Source organism: Zeugodacus cucurbitae, chromosome 6, assembly GCF_028554725.1.
Source record: "Zeugodacus cucurbitae isolate PBARC_wt_2022May chromosome 6, idZeuCucr1.2, whole genome shotgun sequence".
In the NCBI taxonomy this organism is placed as follows: Eukaryota; Metazoa; Arthropoda; class Insecta; order Diptera; family Tephritidae; genus Zeugodacus; species Zeugodacus cucurbitae.
The window spans coordinates 2,826,546-2,844,147 of NC_071671.1; the positions used below are offsets into that span (position 1 = coordinate 2,826,546).

Sequence of the window (17,602 nt, forward strand, 5' to 3'; positions counted from 1 at the left end):
TCGTATATTTTCATATCGTAGCCTTGATGATAAGAAAATAATGTGCACAAGATAATAGTCGAGTGGTTCCTAATATGAGACGTTTTTTGACTTTCAATTTTCATACCAATGTGAGTGCATCCACTTTGTACCATATTTTCCATACAACTTAGAGATTCTACAAGGAATCTGTGCAAAGTTTCCAAGTTTCAATACGGACAGACATTCGAATTTCAAATCGTCTCGTCATCCTGGATAATTCGAAATATTTAATTCTTAACTAGTTTTATTTCAGGTGTTACAAACAATTTTATTTTGTCTTAAAAGAATATGACTGTATTTGATAATAAATTTAATACTTGAATATTTTGTACTTTATAATACTGAATAAACATTTTATATCTGTTTTTGTGCTGTTGCATCTATATTCTCACGACGATTCTTCATTTTTGAAAGCAATAGCTCCAGCAGCAGCGCAATTAAGCCCAAAGTATAGCCACAGCCCAACAACACCGCTGGCATAGCGAAATACTCCAGACCCAAAGGTTTGACCTCCGTAGGCTCTTCTTTCGCATCATTAGCATAACCTAAACGTATTGTTTTCTCGTTCGCATCTCCAATGAAGCGTTTGTACAGACCAACGACGTACATTTCTAAAGAATGTTTGTTGAAGAGTTCTTCCAGCGGCCAATCCTTCCTAATGGCTTGTGCTGTCAGTAGTGAAGTTATCGGTTTGTCCAATTTGCGCATGAGTGGGCGCCGCAAAAGCCTTTGCTGATAATCAAATAGAGTTTGTGATATCTCTGGATTCATATAGGCATAGCGAGTGTCGAAATTGTTGCGATGACGTTGATATTCATCATAGCTGGCAATAAACAAGCGATCGGCCACAATCTGTGGTACGCCATATTTCTGAAGTACATAATATTGATTCTCATGAGTCATAATGGTTAGATTGCTGCGCTGAAAGTCTTCGAGTGTCTTAATTTGGGGCTCGTAAACACTCTTACCGAGTATGCTCGACAGGTAGCCGAGGTATAAATTGTTGAGCATAAAACCGCTAACGAAGAGCGTTAGAAATATAAGAGAGCGCAAGCGTGTTTCCAACGGTCGCAGATCAAACGCCAGGTATATAAAGCTAGCCCACACATCCAAGCCCAGACGTCCGAAGTGCCACTCGCCGCGTTGCAGTCGTGTCAAAAGCGTGGTGATAAGCGTCACCAAAATGATACTGGCTCCGATGGCATGCCAAGCGGCCGCCTGAAATGGCACCTGGAAGTAATAAAGCTTGGAAAGTGGCGGCGCATAAGGTACAACCAAATAATAGTTGTATAACTGTAGCGGAATGCTAATAGTCGCCTCTGCTCTATGCACGGACCAATCACTGCAACCATCCACAAGCCGTTCTTGAAGTCGTTGTCGGCATACGTGATATATGTTGAAATCAGCGGAGTTTTGTGCTATCAAAGGTTCAATCGTAGCATTATAACGCTTTGCGAAAGCGGCAAATACTTTTGGAGCTACTCCTTCGAACTGCAGCTCGCCGGTCTCTGGCAGACAATAAATAAGGGTACGTGATGGCTCGTGTGCATAAGAAATACGTAAGCGGTGACCTTTTAAATCACGCCAAGTATTGTTACGTTGACTTATGTACGACTCTAATGTAGTGTTAACGACACGCAATTGTGGGAACGGTTCCAATGTTAAGAGTTGACCGCCCATATCTACCACCAACAAATTGTAGAAGCCATGTTGCCAATAAAGTGTGAAGAGTTCTAACCATATTTCTCTCGCAGTACTGAATTCCCAAGGCCAATAGAAGACCACATCTGTGTGGTGCAAGCGCCTAAGAGTGTCAAACACTATAATATGAAAGCTATGATTCAGAGTTGCAGTGTCCGTCAAAAAAACCACACTTGTTATTTGCTTATTGAAAGAGTGCTTCACATTGAAAGTTACATTTCTTGTAACTATGATCCTCGGCAAAGTCAAGTTCCTGGTAATGGCTGCGGATTGCGTTTCTGGATCAAATATGTAAAGAACATTACTTGTAGCACCCAAGACGCGACTCAAATCATTCACTATGCGCGCAACATCGGCCGGCTCTCCACGACAGAGTAGAATTAGTAAGGCGCTCAAGATTGAGAATCGAAACATGTTTTTTATTTGCAAAAATAACCGTTACACCGTTCGAATAGCGCGGAACGCGCACTAAAACGGCAGAATGCGAAGTGTTTGCTTTTATATATTGCACTGATTATTTCAGTTTTGCATTATCACTTTGGTATAATAAATTATTGACGATTTATGTTTAGCAATCTAACTAATTGCCAATTACTTGCTAGTAATAGTAGGTCTGCTCCAGCTCTGATTGTGTTCGATGCAGTACCCGCCGGAGGAATCCGAGGAAGGGGAAGGCCAAGTGGAGAGCGACCTGGTTACACTTGGGATCTCCAACTGGCGCCGAACTGCGAAGGAGAAAGAGAGGCGGCGCACTATCGTCGAGTCGGCTATAACTGGCTAAACAGCTGCAACGCCAGTCACATACATACATACAATAGTAGGTCTGTAAGACTCTGAGGAGTTGCCAATAGATTAAATTTCCCATAATAACACTCATTAAATATATTTTATATCAAGCTTGCTTATAGTAAATGAAACCAAGTAAGGAGGAAGGGCTACTAAGTTCGGGTGTAACCGAACATTTTATACTCTCGCAGTTTGCAATTTTTTCAGTCAAAAGCATATGTACTCGTATATGTGTTACAAACAATTTTATTATGCCTTGAAGCAATTTGAGTGAAGTTGATAATACATTTATTATAAGAATGTTTGGTACTTTATAATAGAATAAAAATTTTATTTGTGCTTTTGTGCTCTTGCGTCTATATTTTCTCGACGATTCTTCATTTTTGAAAGCAATAGCTCCATCAGCAGCGCTATAAAACTCAAACTAAAGCCACAGCCCAACAGCACCGCTGGCGTAGCGAAATATTCCAGACCTAAAGGTTTGACCTCCGTAGGCTCTTCTTTCACATAATTCACATAACCTAAACTTATGGTTTTCACGTTAGCTTCTTCGAAGAAGCGTTTGTACATACCACCGGCGTACATTTCTAAAGAATGTTTGTTGAAGAGTTGTTCTAGTGGCCAGTTCTTCTTGATGGCATGCCCTGACAGTACGGAAGTAATCTGCTTCTCCAACTTCTGCATGAGCGGGCGTCGCAAAAACCTTTGTTGGTAATCAAATAGGTGCTGGGTTATCTCTGGATTCGCATAGGCGTAGCGAGTGTCAAAATTGGTGCGATGGAGTTGATATTCGTCAAAGCTGACATTAAACAAGCGATCGGCCAGAATCGGTGGTAAGCCATATTTCTGAAGTACATAATATTGATGCTCATGCGTCATAACGGTGAGATTGCTTCGTTGGAAGTCTTCCAGCGTCTTAATTTGAGGCTCGTAAACACTCTTACCGAGTATGCTCGACAAGTAGCCGAGATACATATTGCTGAGCATGAAACCGCTTAAGAAGAGCGTTAGAAACATAAGAAAGCGCAAGCGCGGTCCCAACGGTCGCAGATCAAACGGCAAGTACAAAAAACTAGCCCACACATCCAAACCCAGACGTCCGAAGTGCCACTCCCCGCGCTGTAGTCGTGTTAAGAGCGCGTTGATAAGCGTTACTAAAGAGATGCTGGCTCCGATGGCATGCCAAGCGGCCGCCTGAAATGGCACCTGGAAGTAATAAAGCTTGGAGAGTGGCGGTGCACAACGTACGACCAAATAATAGTTGTAGAACTGTAGCGGAACACTAATAATCACTTCTGCTCTTTGCACGGACCAATCACCACAACCATCCACAATGCGTTCTTGAAGTCGTTGTCGGCATACGTGATCTATGTCGAAATCAGCAGAGTTTTGTGCAATCAAAGGTTCAATCGTAGCATTATAACGCTTCGCGAAAGCTGCAAATACTTTTGGCCCCGCTCCTACAAACTGCAACTCGCCGGTCTTTTGGTGTCGATAGATGAGCGTACGTGATGGATCATGTGCGTACGAGATACGTAAGCGGTGACCCTTCAAATCACGGCACATATTATTACGTTGACTCGTGTACGACTGTAATGTAGTGTTAATGACACGCAGTTGTGGAAATGGGTCCAAGGTTAAGAGTCGGCCGCCCATATCTATCACCAACAAATTGTAGAAGCCATGTTGCCAATAAATTGTGAAAAGTTCTAACCATATTTCCGTCACTGGAGTGAATTCACGAGGCCAATAGAAGACCACATCTGTGTGGTGCAAGTGCATAAGAGTGCTAAACACTATATTGTGAAAGCTGTGGTCCATAGTTGCAGCGTCTACCAGCAAAACCATACTTAGTATTTGATTATCGACTTTGTGTTTCACATTGTAAGTTACATTTCTTGTAATTATCATCTTCGGCAAAGTCAAGTTCCTGGTAATGGCTCTGGAATGCGTTGCTTGATCGAAAGAGTAAAGAACATTACTTGTAGCACCCAAGACGCGACTCAAATCATTCACTATGCGCGCAACATCGGCCGGCTCACCACGGCAGGGTAGAATTAGTAAGGCGCTGAAGATTGTGAATGGCAACATATTTTTTGTGTTGCGAAAGTAATTATTCGAATAGCGCGGAATGCGTACTAAAAGGTCGAATGTGAAATGTTTGCTTTTATATTTAGCACTGATGACTTTAGTTTTGCATTATCCCTTTGGTATATTCAAATATTGACAATTAGTGTTTAGCAAACTGTCTAATTGCTAATTACTTGTTAGTAATAGTAGGTCTGTAAAACCCTGAGGAGTAGCCTACGGTTGCAATTTCTCATAATAATACGGTATCGAAGTGTCTTACATCAACGGAAGTAATCGCATTTAGTAACTGAAAAAATAATTATTTTAAAATTAATTAATTTAAAAAGTATTGAAAACTTTCTGTAAGTTTCAATGATTAATGAGAGTGGGATGAATTGTTCTGAAATAAGTTTCTTGGGAGAAATCTTGAAGCTTGAAGAAATGTTCTAGTTTGATTTAGTAGACTACTGAGATTCGACCTCGAACTCACCTTCCATCCACTACTTGATTTCATTTATTGTTTTCGTACATCCGAACATTGTTTTTAAAGTAAAAGCTCCGTAAACTATTGAACTTGTTTCGTACTCTATTTTGGATTCTTTGGTGCAATTCGTTATATGACGGATCTCGAATATGATCATGCTCTTCAGATAGTCCCATATTTTTTGTTTCGCTTGATTAGTCGGTTTCGGTCAATGATGTTTATATAAATTTTTGTCAATTATAAAATTTCTTAAATTTTTTTGCAAAATGTTTTCTTTTTCAAACTTGTTTATAATGGCACATCGTGTACAACCCAAACACGAAGTTCAAGTGCGTGCAGGTACACATGAAATTAATTAAATATCGACAAATAAATTATTAAACAAGCTCTCACACATAAAAACCTAAAAATGAAGTAACCACGTAAACATATTTATTCGGAATTTAACTCTAGACACCTAACCTTCGTCAATACGATGAGTACGCTACTACTCTACTCTACGAGCGCTTCGATCAATACTAGTTTAATATGGTAAACTCAGTGAATTCTAAAATCGGATCGACGTATGGTTAGGGTTTACAGCGGGCTAGTGAAGGTTAGGCGTCTAGGGTTAAACAAATTAAACGAACGTGAAATGAAAATAGATTACCTAGGTACTTAAATCAGAATGCATTAGATATCAAATTTTGATTTTTTTTTTCATATTGTAGAAAATGATTTAGAATTGAATGAATTAGAATTCTTTGAAAAATTGCATACTTTATCTGATTTTCACAGCATTTTCTTTTTATTTGTTTTAATATTTACTCGCTTATAGGTTATGATGCTCAGAAATCACTACATACTACATATCAAATCGTTTATGCTCGCTGGGTTACACTGCTTACTCATACAAAGTAGTGAGTGAGTGTTTTGTCAATTTTAGACTGCTCCATGGAATTTAAAAAATGTCAACAATTTGCCCATAAACAATCACACAATACATGACTTGAACTAATGTGTAAATATTGTTTTTTTTTATTTCGTCATTTTATTAGTTTTTTTTTTTAATTTTGGTATGCGCCAGTGTTATGAAGGGAGTAAACACAAACAGCTTACATGTAAACAAATATTAAAGACATAATAATTTAATTAGCGTACAAACTAGTTGTATATACAAATATACCATATGTTTGTCAAATATTAATTTGTATAATTTGACGTCTTCACGAATATTTTTCGAAGGATTTATTAGCCAAAAATTTTATAAAATTTAATTTTTTTTCCAAATGTATAATCAAATAGAACATTATACATTCCAGAATACCTTGCATTCTTACATTATTTATGGAAATATTTTATATCTTTCCTTTTCAAATGTATGACAAATGGCAACTCTGCAAATCTGATTTAAAAATATGTTCAAATCCAAGCCTTCCAAAAATTTTTGTTGTAGTATTTCTTTCGTTTACAAGGAGGTATTCTGGTCTAGATGCATGAATTTTATGCATTTTTTGGGGGTTTAAAAAAAAAAAACGGTGTGTCCGGGTTGACGTGATTTCAACCTTTGTAGAGATCTAAAACACAAAAAAAAAAATAACAAAATGGCGTCGACTTAAAAAAAAATCGACCTTTTCGAATTTTTCAAAAATACTACTTGGAAATCCAAGGCAGACACGATAGAGCATTGTATAAGAAGATATATACCATATTTCGAAGGAATCGGTTTAGTAGAACTTGAGATATCATGTCAACCACCTCAAAAAAAGTAGTTTCGAGAAAAACGCGTTTAAAGTTTAGGAGACCCCTCGGCCGGCTCGGACGCCACGTCACAAAATCGGCTGTATCTCCGAAAATAAGTCGAATTTTGATTTTTTCAAAATCCTTGACCAGAATACCCATTTAAGCTTCACACCCATTTTTACATATTTCGTCAGTTTCAGATTGTTAAAAAGGTGGTAACTCTATTCCAAAATAAATCTTATTTATTTATATAGATCTCCCAATGACTATTCGGGGGTTTTCTTGAACTCTTTATGTTACAATATTTTTTTTTTTAATTTCGTAGAACGTCGGCAACTCTGTTATAAAAATATTTGTTTTATATACAAAAAAGTCTCTAAAGCTTCAGTTGGCAAGTTTTTTTTTCAAATTTTGACTAATTTGAGATTTTCCAGAGTACACGCTGTACTCTTTGTTCTGAGTTGGTTCGAAAGTGTATCATACTATAGGAACAACGTTTAGATAAATATTTCAGGAACGATTCGAAACAGTAGGTACAGAAGTGGCTATTATTTAAATTACCTTTCAAAAATATGTATTTATTTGTATTGTGTTTTTGAAATATATCTAGGATCCCCACACAGAAATTTTCATATACATAGAAATACATTAGAGCTGTTCTCAAGCTTCAAACTATATATCTATGTCGATAATCTCAAATAAATAGAATATAGAAATAAATTCTACTCACCATCAGGAGGTAAATAATCTTGGCATAGACCGTAAGCTGTGGTAACCTGCAAAAATAAACAAGAAAATACAAATAAATTAACAATACAATAAAAATTTTTATCTAAAATAAATCAATTCTTGGTTTTCATCTTGTAGTAGTAGAAGCTTATCAACCAAGCGCCAACGCTGCCATAAATTGATATAATAAATTCAGAAATAGAATGCTTTTGTAAATATTTGTGGTAGAAAAAACACACCCTCAGTAATAATTTCGAAAGCCAAGCAGTTCCAAGAATTAAATATATAAATGGTGTGTTTTTTAAGAAAGAAAGCGCAATTAAATTATATTTAGCTTTATTTAATGATAGCAAATCCACATTATTTGTACTCGCAGTCTATATAAACTCTATTTATTACGTAGACAGACAAACAGTGCTGAGATAAGCGAATTCATAGAATTTTGCTTGATTGACAAACTTTTTGCTAGCGCTGATTTATTTGGGCTTTAAATCAAGCAGGAAGTTCAATGTATTAAATGAAACGTCGCTTAAGGAAATAACAGTATTTTATGCGCATTTTGGTGTTTCATTCACTTTCGCCGCAGTAATTTCAGTGCTAACTGATAAAACGGGAGTTTTTGCTGCGAACTGTTAATACTGCAGGTATAGCGCCCACTGTAAATCACAGCGAAATTATATACAATATTTTTATACAAATGGTACTTTACAAGCTCACTTTTTCAATTAGAACTGCGAATATTTGTAAAATACTTCACTTCAGCGTCCATTTCAATTGAATTCCGACGCTTCGACGTCACAACTAAATATTTATCATTTAATTAATAAATCCGCGTGCCGCAGGAAAACCGTTCTCTTGCACGAAAGTTGTCATTAACAAACGACACGAAATCATTTCCGTAACATAGATTTACGGATTTGTGATATTCGGTGAAGATAAATCTTTGGCAAGCGCAGCAAAGGCAGCCACACATACACACACACAGCCGCAACACTTGCGCATATAATTTTAAATTTATATAATATGTATGTGTGTGTGTGCGGTCAGGTATTTATGCGGCAGCCAACGAGTCGCTGGCATAGCCGGTCCAGCCACCCGCCGTGCGCCACACAATTGTCTGTCGCCGTGTTGCCGCTTCGCTCGATTTCCTTCTAATTTATTGCTGAAAATGCATTGATTTACACATTTTCATTTCCGCGCTTAAAAATGTGAAATTTATGTTTGAATATCTTTAGAATGGCTTATTCGGAAATATTTCACTGTTTGTGTGAATCCAAAGAGGAGAGGAGAGTCTTTTTAATTTGAATTTGAATAATTTTCTTGTACAGCAAGAATTGGTGGGGTGAGGGAAGAATATAATAATACATATTGGATTCTTTCATGGTAATCGAATATAGATTATTGTTGTACGAGTATTTATTTTCAAGATATCTTTGTTTAAAATTTTTTCTTTTCGCAAGCAAATAATCGTCGAAATCCTTTCGGTGAAGGTTTTTGTGTGAAGCTTTTTCTGACGATACCATCTCTAGATTTTCTCAGAAAGACATTTAAAAGGCTCGTGTTTGCTTGTGGGAATACCGACTGCTCTGAATGTTCAGTCATCTTAATACTCGCTTCAGAACCAATACTTTTCGATCCTGAATCACTTCCAATTATAACCATGATCTTCCTGGTAATTTCAAGACTATCTCATTCCATTTTTTTACGACGAAATCATTTCAGTCTATACTCCTAATTCTCCAATGACTCATTATGTCGAACTTTGTGATCCACACTTTCAATACTAAAATTGAAAACTTTGAACCTTTTTTTTTATGAATTAGTGGTTCTACAATGCTTCCTTTTAGTGAAATCTTACCGAAGTGTTCATAATTAATTGTTTGTCATAATTTTCCGAACATTTCCGATATATATTCAAATTTTTAATTATCACGAAAGCATAGAAGACACCTTCCAACCCTTCAATATTACTATTTTCCGATAAAAGGGTTATTTTTTTCTTACTAATTTAACCCACTCCAATTATTAACCTCACTATATATATTGCCAAAGAAAATAATTAATGAGTTTGAGTAATTATTTAGCGTAAAACATTTTCAACCCTCCACTACATCCTATCCATCTAACTCAAAGAAAATTGTTTCAATTGTCTTACCACTTTTCCTTCTATCACTATCTAATAAAAGCATAGCTAATTCAATTATTTCAAAGCACTTGAAAACATTTAGCGTGGTGCAACTTTTTCCAGCCATTAAACGCCTAAAATGCTGCTTTAATACGTGGGTACTTTCATTCTACTGTTGTTTACTTAATACTTTTATTTTATATATAGAGCACCATGACCCGTCTACCGAACCTTTTTACTTTTTCTATTTTTCTATTGCTACTCCACCCGGCTTTCGTTGTTCTCTCTCCACTTTGTTGCTAGAAACTTTAGTAGGTCACATTCAATTTCCCGTAAATTAATTACTACTTGAGTAGCCACATCTAATTCTATGCTGACAAACTTAACAAGCGTGTTGAAAATATTTTATTTTTGTGCTTCGCGTTCACATTAATTCATTTTTTGTTTTGTTTTCTCTTGTTTTCCTCTCAACCTTTCATTTTGCAGCCATCCCTTTAGGTAGACACTGAGCGTCATTCGAGTTGCGTTTAATAATTAATTACTGCTTAAGTTTGCCGCTGACAGTATCCTTAATATATTATGCTTTCTAACGAAGCGGTTGGTTATCTACAAAACCGAATGGAAGGATACTAATTACATTACATTTTTTTAGAACTTAGTTATATACGATGCTCTATTTTTTACTGTTATTTTCAATGGTGTTTGTAGTAGATAAATAATGTATATTGGTAGCTATTGCAGTGCCTATCTTGCTTAGAATTTACAATTTATTTCTAATTCGATCCTAAATGTAGGCAACACTCAGTAAATATTCAAAGTGTTGCCTACATTTAGGCATACCTTATAGAAGTCTTGGTCACATTTTGACCTTCATATTCAACACCTCTACATTTCCATCGGTCATTTTGCGCAATAAAATCCCAGAAACATCAGAACATGTTCGTAATGTTGCAACAAAATATCATCACATGCAACATGCTCTAAATTATTCTACCAACAACGTCGCACAGACATTTGATGAGCTCATATGAGATTCTCAATTCTCAAGTGAACACAAGTGCAAATACGAAATGGCAAACTAACGACGAACAACAGAACAGCAAGTGTGGACAAGTGGACCACTGCAACACTGACTTCCTTTTACTTTAATGTACTTACTCTGCTCGCTTGCTATGCGCATCAAAATGCTGGTTACATAATTACAAATGCTTTTATCTGCAAAACTTCTGTTGCAGACACTCACTTAGTCATGCCGTTCGCAAGAGTACGAGTACGAGTACAAGTACTAAAGTGAGTGTCGAAAGCAACGCTGTTGGCTGCCACACAGCCAAATGTAGGTTAAAGTCATTTGGGCAGTCGACCATTTGGTCGCCGACCGTTGCGACCGTTGCTGACCGTTGCTGACCGTTATTGACTTGCTGTGCATCATTTGTCATTTGGCAGCAAGGTGGCAACGCCAGCGTGTTTATATATAAATGTCCGTACGGTCGTTGGGTGTCATGCGCCACATGCCTAATGAGTTTGGCACTTTATGCCATCTACAAAGTATTTAGCAATGAGTATTGATGGGAATTTTCCTCACAAACAGCATGGTGACATTGGTTGCAATGAATGATGAAGTCATTAAAAGTATATAAAAATTGTTGTTGTGCGTTGGTTGCATGCAAAATGTTGTTGTGCTTGATTTTTAGGTGATCAGAGAGAAACTAGTTTTTTTTAATATTATCCTAGCGTGTTGGTAAATCGTTTTATCGAAGTATAGAAAAACATGTGAAACCTTTTTAGAAATAGCTTTCATTAAGAAAAGCTTTGTATATAATTTGTGAGTGGGTGTAAATTCTATTTCTGTAATTTAAATTCTATTTCGCACAAAAGTAGTTGCGTTTTTGAAAGCTTAAAGCTTTTGGCGAAAGCTCAAACCTTTTATAAATTTGATATTGATTCATAATTTTTGTTGTTATTAAGTTTTGATATTTTCCATAAAACTGTAATAACTTTTTAGTAAAAGCTTTCATTGAAAAACTTTGTGTCAATTCTATTTCTGAAATAATCATAGTTCTGCTGAAAAGTTGTTGCGTTTTTGAAAGCTTAAAGCTTTTGTGGAAAGCTGAAACCTTATGGAAATTTAATATAGATTCATAATTTTATTTATGACTTAGTTTCGATTTTTTTCATAAAACTGACAAATAGTATTGAAACTTAAAAAGCTTAAACCTTCTAGTGAAAGCTCAGAAATATATAAAAGATTCTTAAAAATTCATAAGTTTGTTTAAGACTTAGTTTAGTAATTTTCCATAAAACTGACAAATAATATTGAAACTTAAGGAGCTTAAAGCTTTTGGTGTAAGCTCAGTTCAGAAATTTGATATAGATTCATTGTTTTATTTAAGATTTAGTTTGAATATTTTCCATTAAACTTATCGATAAACTGACAAATAATATTGAAACTTAAGGAGCTTAAAGCTTTTGGTGAAAGTCCGAGTTCAGAAATTTGATATAGATTCATTGTTTTATTTAAGATTTTGTTTGAATATTTTCCAAACTTAACGATAACATAGAAGGCTGAAAAATGTTTGTGAAAGCTCTAGACTAAAGCTTTCACAAAATGGGTTATCAGTAAATGAATAAAGCTTAGTGAAGTGATTTAACTTACAACACTTTATATTTTAATACTTTTGAAAAATGATTTTCATTGCCTCTACATTCTTATAACAGAGCGCTTTCATGATCACCATGAAAGCTTAGTAATAATTTGTGACAAATCTAGTTTTCTCCTTTCCCATAATCCACATATCTTTCCAGCAACTTGCTCCGGCAGATGCCTTCTATCTAAATTGGCATAAAGTTTAAGATAAAATTGTTATGATTTTATCTGCGAAATTCTTCAAATGCAGTCAACGTGCAACCAAGAGTCGTCGCCCAGACAAGCCATGCCACCATCTGTGGTATGCTGCAAAATTGTAAAGGCAAACTGGTATGACGACGGTGTTAGAAAAACATTTAGCGGCTGCATGTGGCAACCGGCAATCACTGGTATGGTGGTTGCTGTGGTGGTGGCAGTCTTGTGTGGCAGCCACACATTACTCGCTGCTGTGCGAATTGCGTTACTCACAATTGCATGCAACACTGACGGATCTATGTATATGTGTTTATGGTCTCTAGCAACAGCAACAAACTCGCTGCTGTGCTATCATGCGTATGCAAACAATTCGACGAACTTGACGCAACAACAACAACTAACTGGTAAAAGTTGTTCATGTGGTTGTTGTTGTTGCTGTTTAAACGTTCATGTTCCGCATGTTGTCGTACATGCTGATTATGAAATTAGAAATTGTTTGTTTGATTATATGCCAGGCAGTGAATAGGCTAAAACGTCAGCAGCATGTTAGACGGTCAAATAGTTGGTAATTAACACACACAAACATATAGCTAGGCTGTTGCATATGTTTGCATAGCAGTCATTTCGATGCGAGCCCACAGCTAGAGTTACCAGACACTCAGTTAGTTAGTTAGTCAGTTGTTGTTGCATACTTGCTTAGTTATTGTTATTGTTGTTGTTGCTGTTGCATGTTTAAGTCACTCAGCGGTCAGCGGTTAGAGCAATTTTTGTGGTTGTGATTTTTTAATTGAAAAGCGCGCATGCGTACAAGCCAATGAAAGCGCCAACACACCGACAAATCGCCTCACCAAAGCTGTGTGTTGTAAACAGTTGTACTAAAACAGTTGTAGAGTTGTTTTTGCTATTTCTCTGTTATTTGTACTGTCACTGCCACTGCTTACGTTTATCATTTAGAACCTTGACTGACAGCAATGGCACCTCATTTGAAAGGACAGCCAGCTAAACGGTTGTATGCTTAAGTATTATGGACTTCGGTCGCTGCGATCGCTTGCAACGCCGCTGAGTTTACGTAAGCGTCGTGAAAACAGCCGCTGAGCAGCTGTTGAGTAGTTGTCGGCAAAAACGCCGACAATCCAACACTTTTTCACCTCCTCTCCGCTTGCCTTTTAATTCGCTTGACGGTTATTTACTCCTTTTCGCGCTTCCGTGTCTTCTTTAGACAATTTGATTTCTATGCGTTTTGGCACTAGAGTTAACGTGAAGGAATTTGCTACAAATAAAAAAAAGACAGGCTTCGAAATTAGAGGAATTGACCCACGTTGTTGTTGTAACAGCAGACATGTTGCACATACGGTCTTAAGAAACGTTGGTGTGGCTAAATACCTTGACTATACATATGTCCAGAACCATCCCGGTCCTGATTCTTTATGAGAATGCATTTTTTTTTTATTTTCTTAGATATTTTTACAAATATTTTGTAGTTTAGAACCTGCCATCCATTTTTCAGTGTCACTAATACAAATATTTTTTCTTGATTTCAGATTTAAATGGGTAAGTCCACAGCAGAACTGCGGTGAGTCGATAATATTTCTTGTATTATCCAATTATCATATATAAATATTGTGTAGTTTAAAGATTGTCTCGCCATCCATAAAACAACAAATACTGAAAATTGTCAAAAATTAGTAACAAATGTTTGATCTATTGACCCCTACACCATCTAGCTATTGTTTTAGTACATAATTATTGATATTATGAAAGTCTCCAAAGTATCCACTCATAAAATTTGCTAACAAAACGTATGTGTTATGATTTTTAATATAAATTTAATTTTTGTAAAGTCTCCAAACTCTCCACTCGACAAAAACTTGGACAAAATAAGAATATTTCGTTATCTGTATCATTTACGTAAGCAACGTTTTATTATTTTCGATATAATTTCATTTTTCCAAAAGTCTCCAAAGTCTCCACTGAATAAAAAATCTGGAAAAAAATAATAATTACTGAAACCGAATAATTTTTGTATACCATTTTTAGTTTTTTTAAAGTCAAATTTTTCCTCTTAAAATTGTTGCAATCTTTGCGATTTTCTTCTAAACAATGACATCGCCTTTTGCTCTACCTTCACTTAAGCACTATATTTCTTTGAATTTTTATTTTGATTTTTCTTTCCACCACTTATTTCTTTTGCATTCTACTGCGGCGCGTCAACATAATATGGTGTTAATTGTGTAGCATTCGTTAGGCTTCATCCGTCACAAATGCGCATTCATTTACACTTACGAACCTACAAACATACATACATACATGCATACTTGCGGGTAAATAGCGATATAGCTATGCACTTATGTGCGTATGCCTTTAAGCCTTGTGTTCTCTGGCAAGCAGCTTGGAGCAAATGAAGGTGTTGCTTGCTTGCTCATCGGCTTGCACGCCTAAGTATGCGCATAGTCACCGGACAAACGCTGGGACATCATCTGCTGCCTTACACCACTTTTTGCTCGAAACGCATCCCACTACCACCTTCCTGCTGAAGTTGTGGCATGTACATGTTGCGGTTGTTGTTGTTTTTTACTTGCGGTTTGAAAAACATAGTAAATATTTTACTCTTTTTTGTTGTTGACTTTTTTATGCAAGTAATGAGTAAGTTAAGTTGTGGCAACTAATCAAGTATTGTAGCTTGTTGTGCTAAAAGTACTATAAAACGGGAAACACTGTGTGGAGAGTTGAAGGCATATGGTGCTACTTTCATTCTAAGGTTCTTTTAAATGGAAACTGTAAATGAGTTTGCTGAAATTGCTATAGTTATTTACGAATATCGGACTACTGATATTATTCTGGTTCAAATTTTCAATCTCTCCACTTATCGGAACTTATCTAAAACTTTTCTTGCTTTCTACTTAATATACTTTGCAATCGTAAATCTGCAAAACAACCCGTATGCCTTCCAATAGTTGGCTAACTAATATTATTTTCAAAGCTGAATGCCTTTATTTGATTGGCATCCGTAAATGTTCGATTTGATGTTACCTAATTTGGAAAAAAAAACTATACTAGACACTGTATATCCAAGGTGCTATTACTGATTACGAATTGCCAGTTTGAATTTTGTGGGTCTACAACTTTGCTTCCGCCTTTTTCCTATATATGTCTCCAGGGTCAAGCACTGGTCGATTAAATCGTTTTATATCGATCGTGGACATTTGTGTCAACATTAACCCAACAAAATATTTGTAGAGATCTGTTTGCAGCCCAAACTTATTCTCAACTGAAAATGTCATTTTTTGAGCCGAATTATCGACATTTGCGGGAATGTCTCTAGTGTCAAGCACTGGTCGATTAAATCGATTAAATCGTTTTATATCGATCTTGGACATTTGTGTCAACATTAACCCAACAAAATATTTGTAGAGATCTGTTTGCAGCCCAAACTTATTCCCAACTGAAAATGTCACTTTTTGAGCCGAATTATCGACATTTGCGGGAAATTTTGCTTTTCTTTTTTAATTTCAAGAAAAGTGCGGCTGAGGCTCATTGAATGCTTTCGGATAAGTACGGTGAGGCTGTCCTAAGTGAAAAAAAGCCTTAAAATTGTAAAAAAAAAACGGCGGAAGCAAAGTTGTAGACCTAGTAATATTTTTTCTTATTCGCTTTTTAAGCGTCAAAATATATTTTAAAGACAAAAATGAAATGAATCGAATTTATAATATTTTATTTTATTATTTTATGGCATGTATGAATATTTTTATTTTGTTTATTAAAGCCTTTATAGTTTATAGCCTAAATGTCTTTAAATTTTCTAGTTTTTTTCAGCAAATATTTGCACATTTGTTGTTTTAATATGACTTTATTTCCACCTTCCAACATAGGCTCATATCTATTTTATATTTTATTTGTATATTCCGCATAACACCTGCACTCGATTTGCAAGTTCTGAATGCTTTTTACTTGCAGAACGTCTGAAACTGGTTAACGCACCGCAACTAAGTAACTCCATTCGTTTTTGATACATTAATTACTACACTAAAGCCATGTTACACTCAAATCATATTGCCAAAATCAAGTTAACCAGAACTGGTATAATTTGCCAACACCAAATAATCATTGCGCCAACTTACAATTTTACATATTTTGGGTTTATATAATAACACTTTTCCTATTAAAATCATGCAAAAATATTTAGCGTTAAGTGAAACTTAATTAGTTAAGAGGTCCACAGACTACTCGAATTTTTTATAATTATTATAAGTATATTTGTGAGTAGTCTGGCTAATGCAAAATTGTCTCTTAATTAGGCGTGATAATCGTGAACTGTCGCGCTGTTGCTACTGAAATCGATATATTTAATGCTAAAAAATATTGGTTTTGACTATTTCATAAGTCTGTTGTGTAATATTTTTTTGTTTAGCGGATAATTTTTTAATAAATTTCAAAAAGTCATCATAAGTGTGGGTTTGGAGACTTTTTTGTATAAATGAAAAAATGCTAAATTATTGTAGTTCATTCAAGTTCGATACGTATGTAAATCAATTATAAATGGTTAAGGTGTGTTTTTTATGAATTGGTCCAAACGGAGAGATTGTATAATTCTTTCAAAGTTATTAAAATCTTATTTTCCATGTGTTTAGATATGCTAAACATTTCTGTAAATGCTCTTCTAAATACATATAGAAGTTGTAGTTTACTAAAAACCGTTTTTAAGAAAAGTGTAGAGTTTCAAAACTTTTTGAAAAATCTTTTTCATACTACCGATATACTTGTTTTTAAGCTTGCTGCGTCTAAAAATAGTTTTTTCAAATGTAATTTTATAGTTTTTAGCGAGTGGAGAGTTTCAAAATTTTTCAATTTTTAAAAATTGTTTTTATTTTCAGTATATATATACATATATATATAAAATAAAAGGCCTTTCGCACAAATAAATTTTTTGGAGAGTTTGTAGAGTTTTTCAATCACCTCAATTTTTTTTAAATTTCGTTCGCTTGCATGATTTTTACTAGTTTAGATATGCCACTAATTGAGTTTATTATTGATAACGCTGTCATTTGCTTAAATTCTAATTAAAAGCTCAACAATTCAACTACACCCAAGTCACACCTACTTTAAAAGCAATTTATGTTTCTCTTGC

At 35.5% G+C, this 17,602-nt stretch overlaps 2 protein-coding genes across 4 annotated transcripts in view; both read right to left on the bottom strand.

Moving 5' to 3' along the window:
- Positions 1-17,602, bottom strand: part of LOC105215648 (probable serine/threonine-protein kinase DDB_G0267686) — a 159,400-nt gene that overhangs the window by 116,762 nt on the left and 25,036 nt on the right. For all 3 annotated transcript variants that reach the window (XM_054234878.1, XM_054234876.1, XM_054234877.1), the window contains exon 3: positions 7,515-7,560. In XM_054234878.1, the coding sequence (XP_054090853.1) occupies positions 7,515-7,560 (46 nt within the window). The remainder of the gene's footprint in view (positions 1-7,514; positions 7,561-17,602) is intronic.
- Positions 84-2,289, bottom strand: LOC114804605 (uncharacterized). The gene has a single exon (XM_029043524.2). The coding sequence runs from the start codon at positions 2,134-2,136 to the stop codon at positions 376-378; it is 1,761 nt and encodes a 586-aa protein (XP_028899357.2). The 5' UTR covers positions 2,137-2,289; the 3' UTR covers positions 84-375.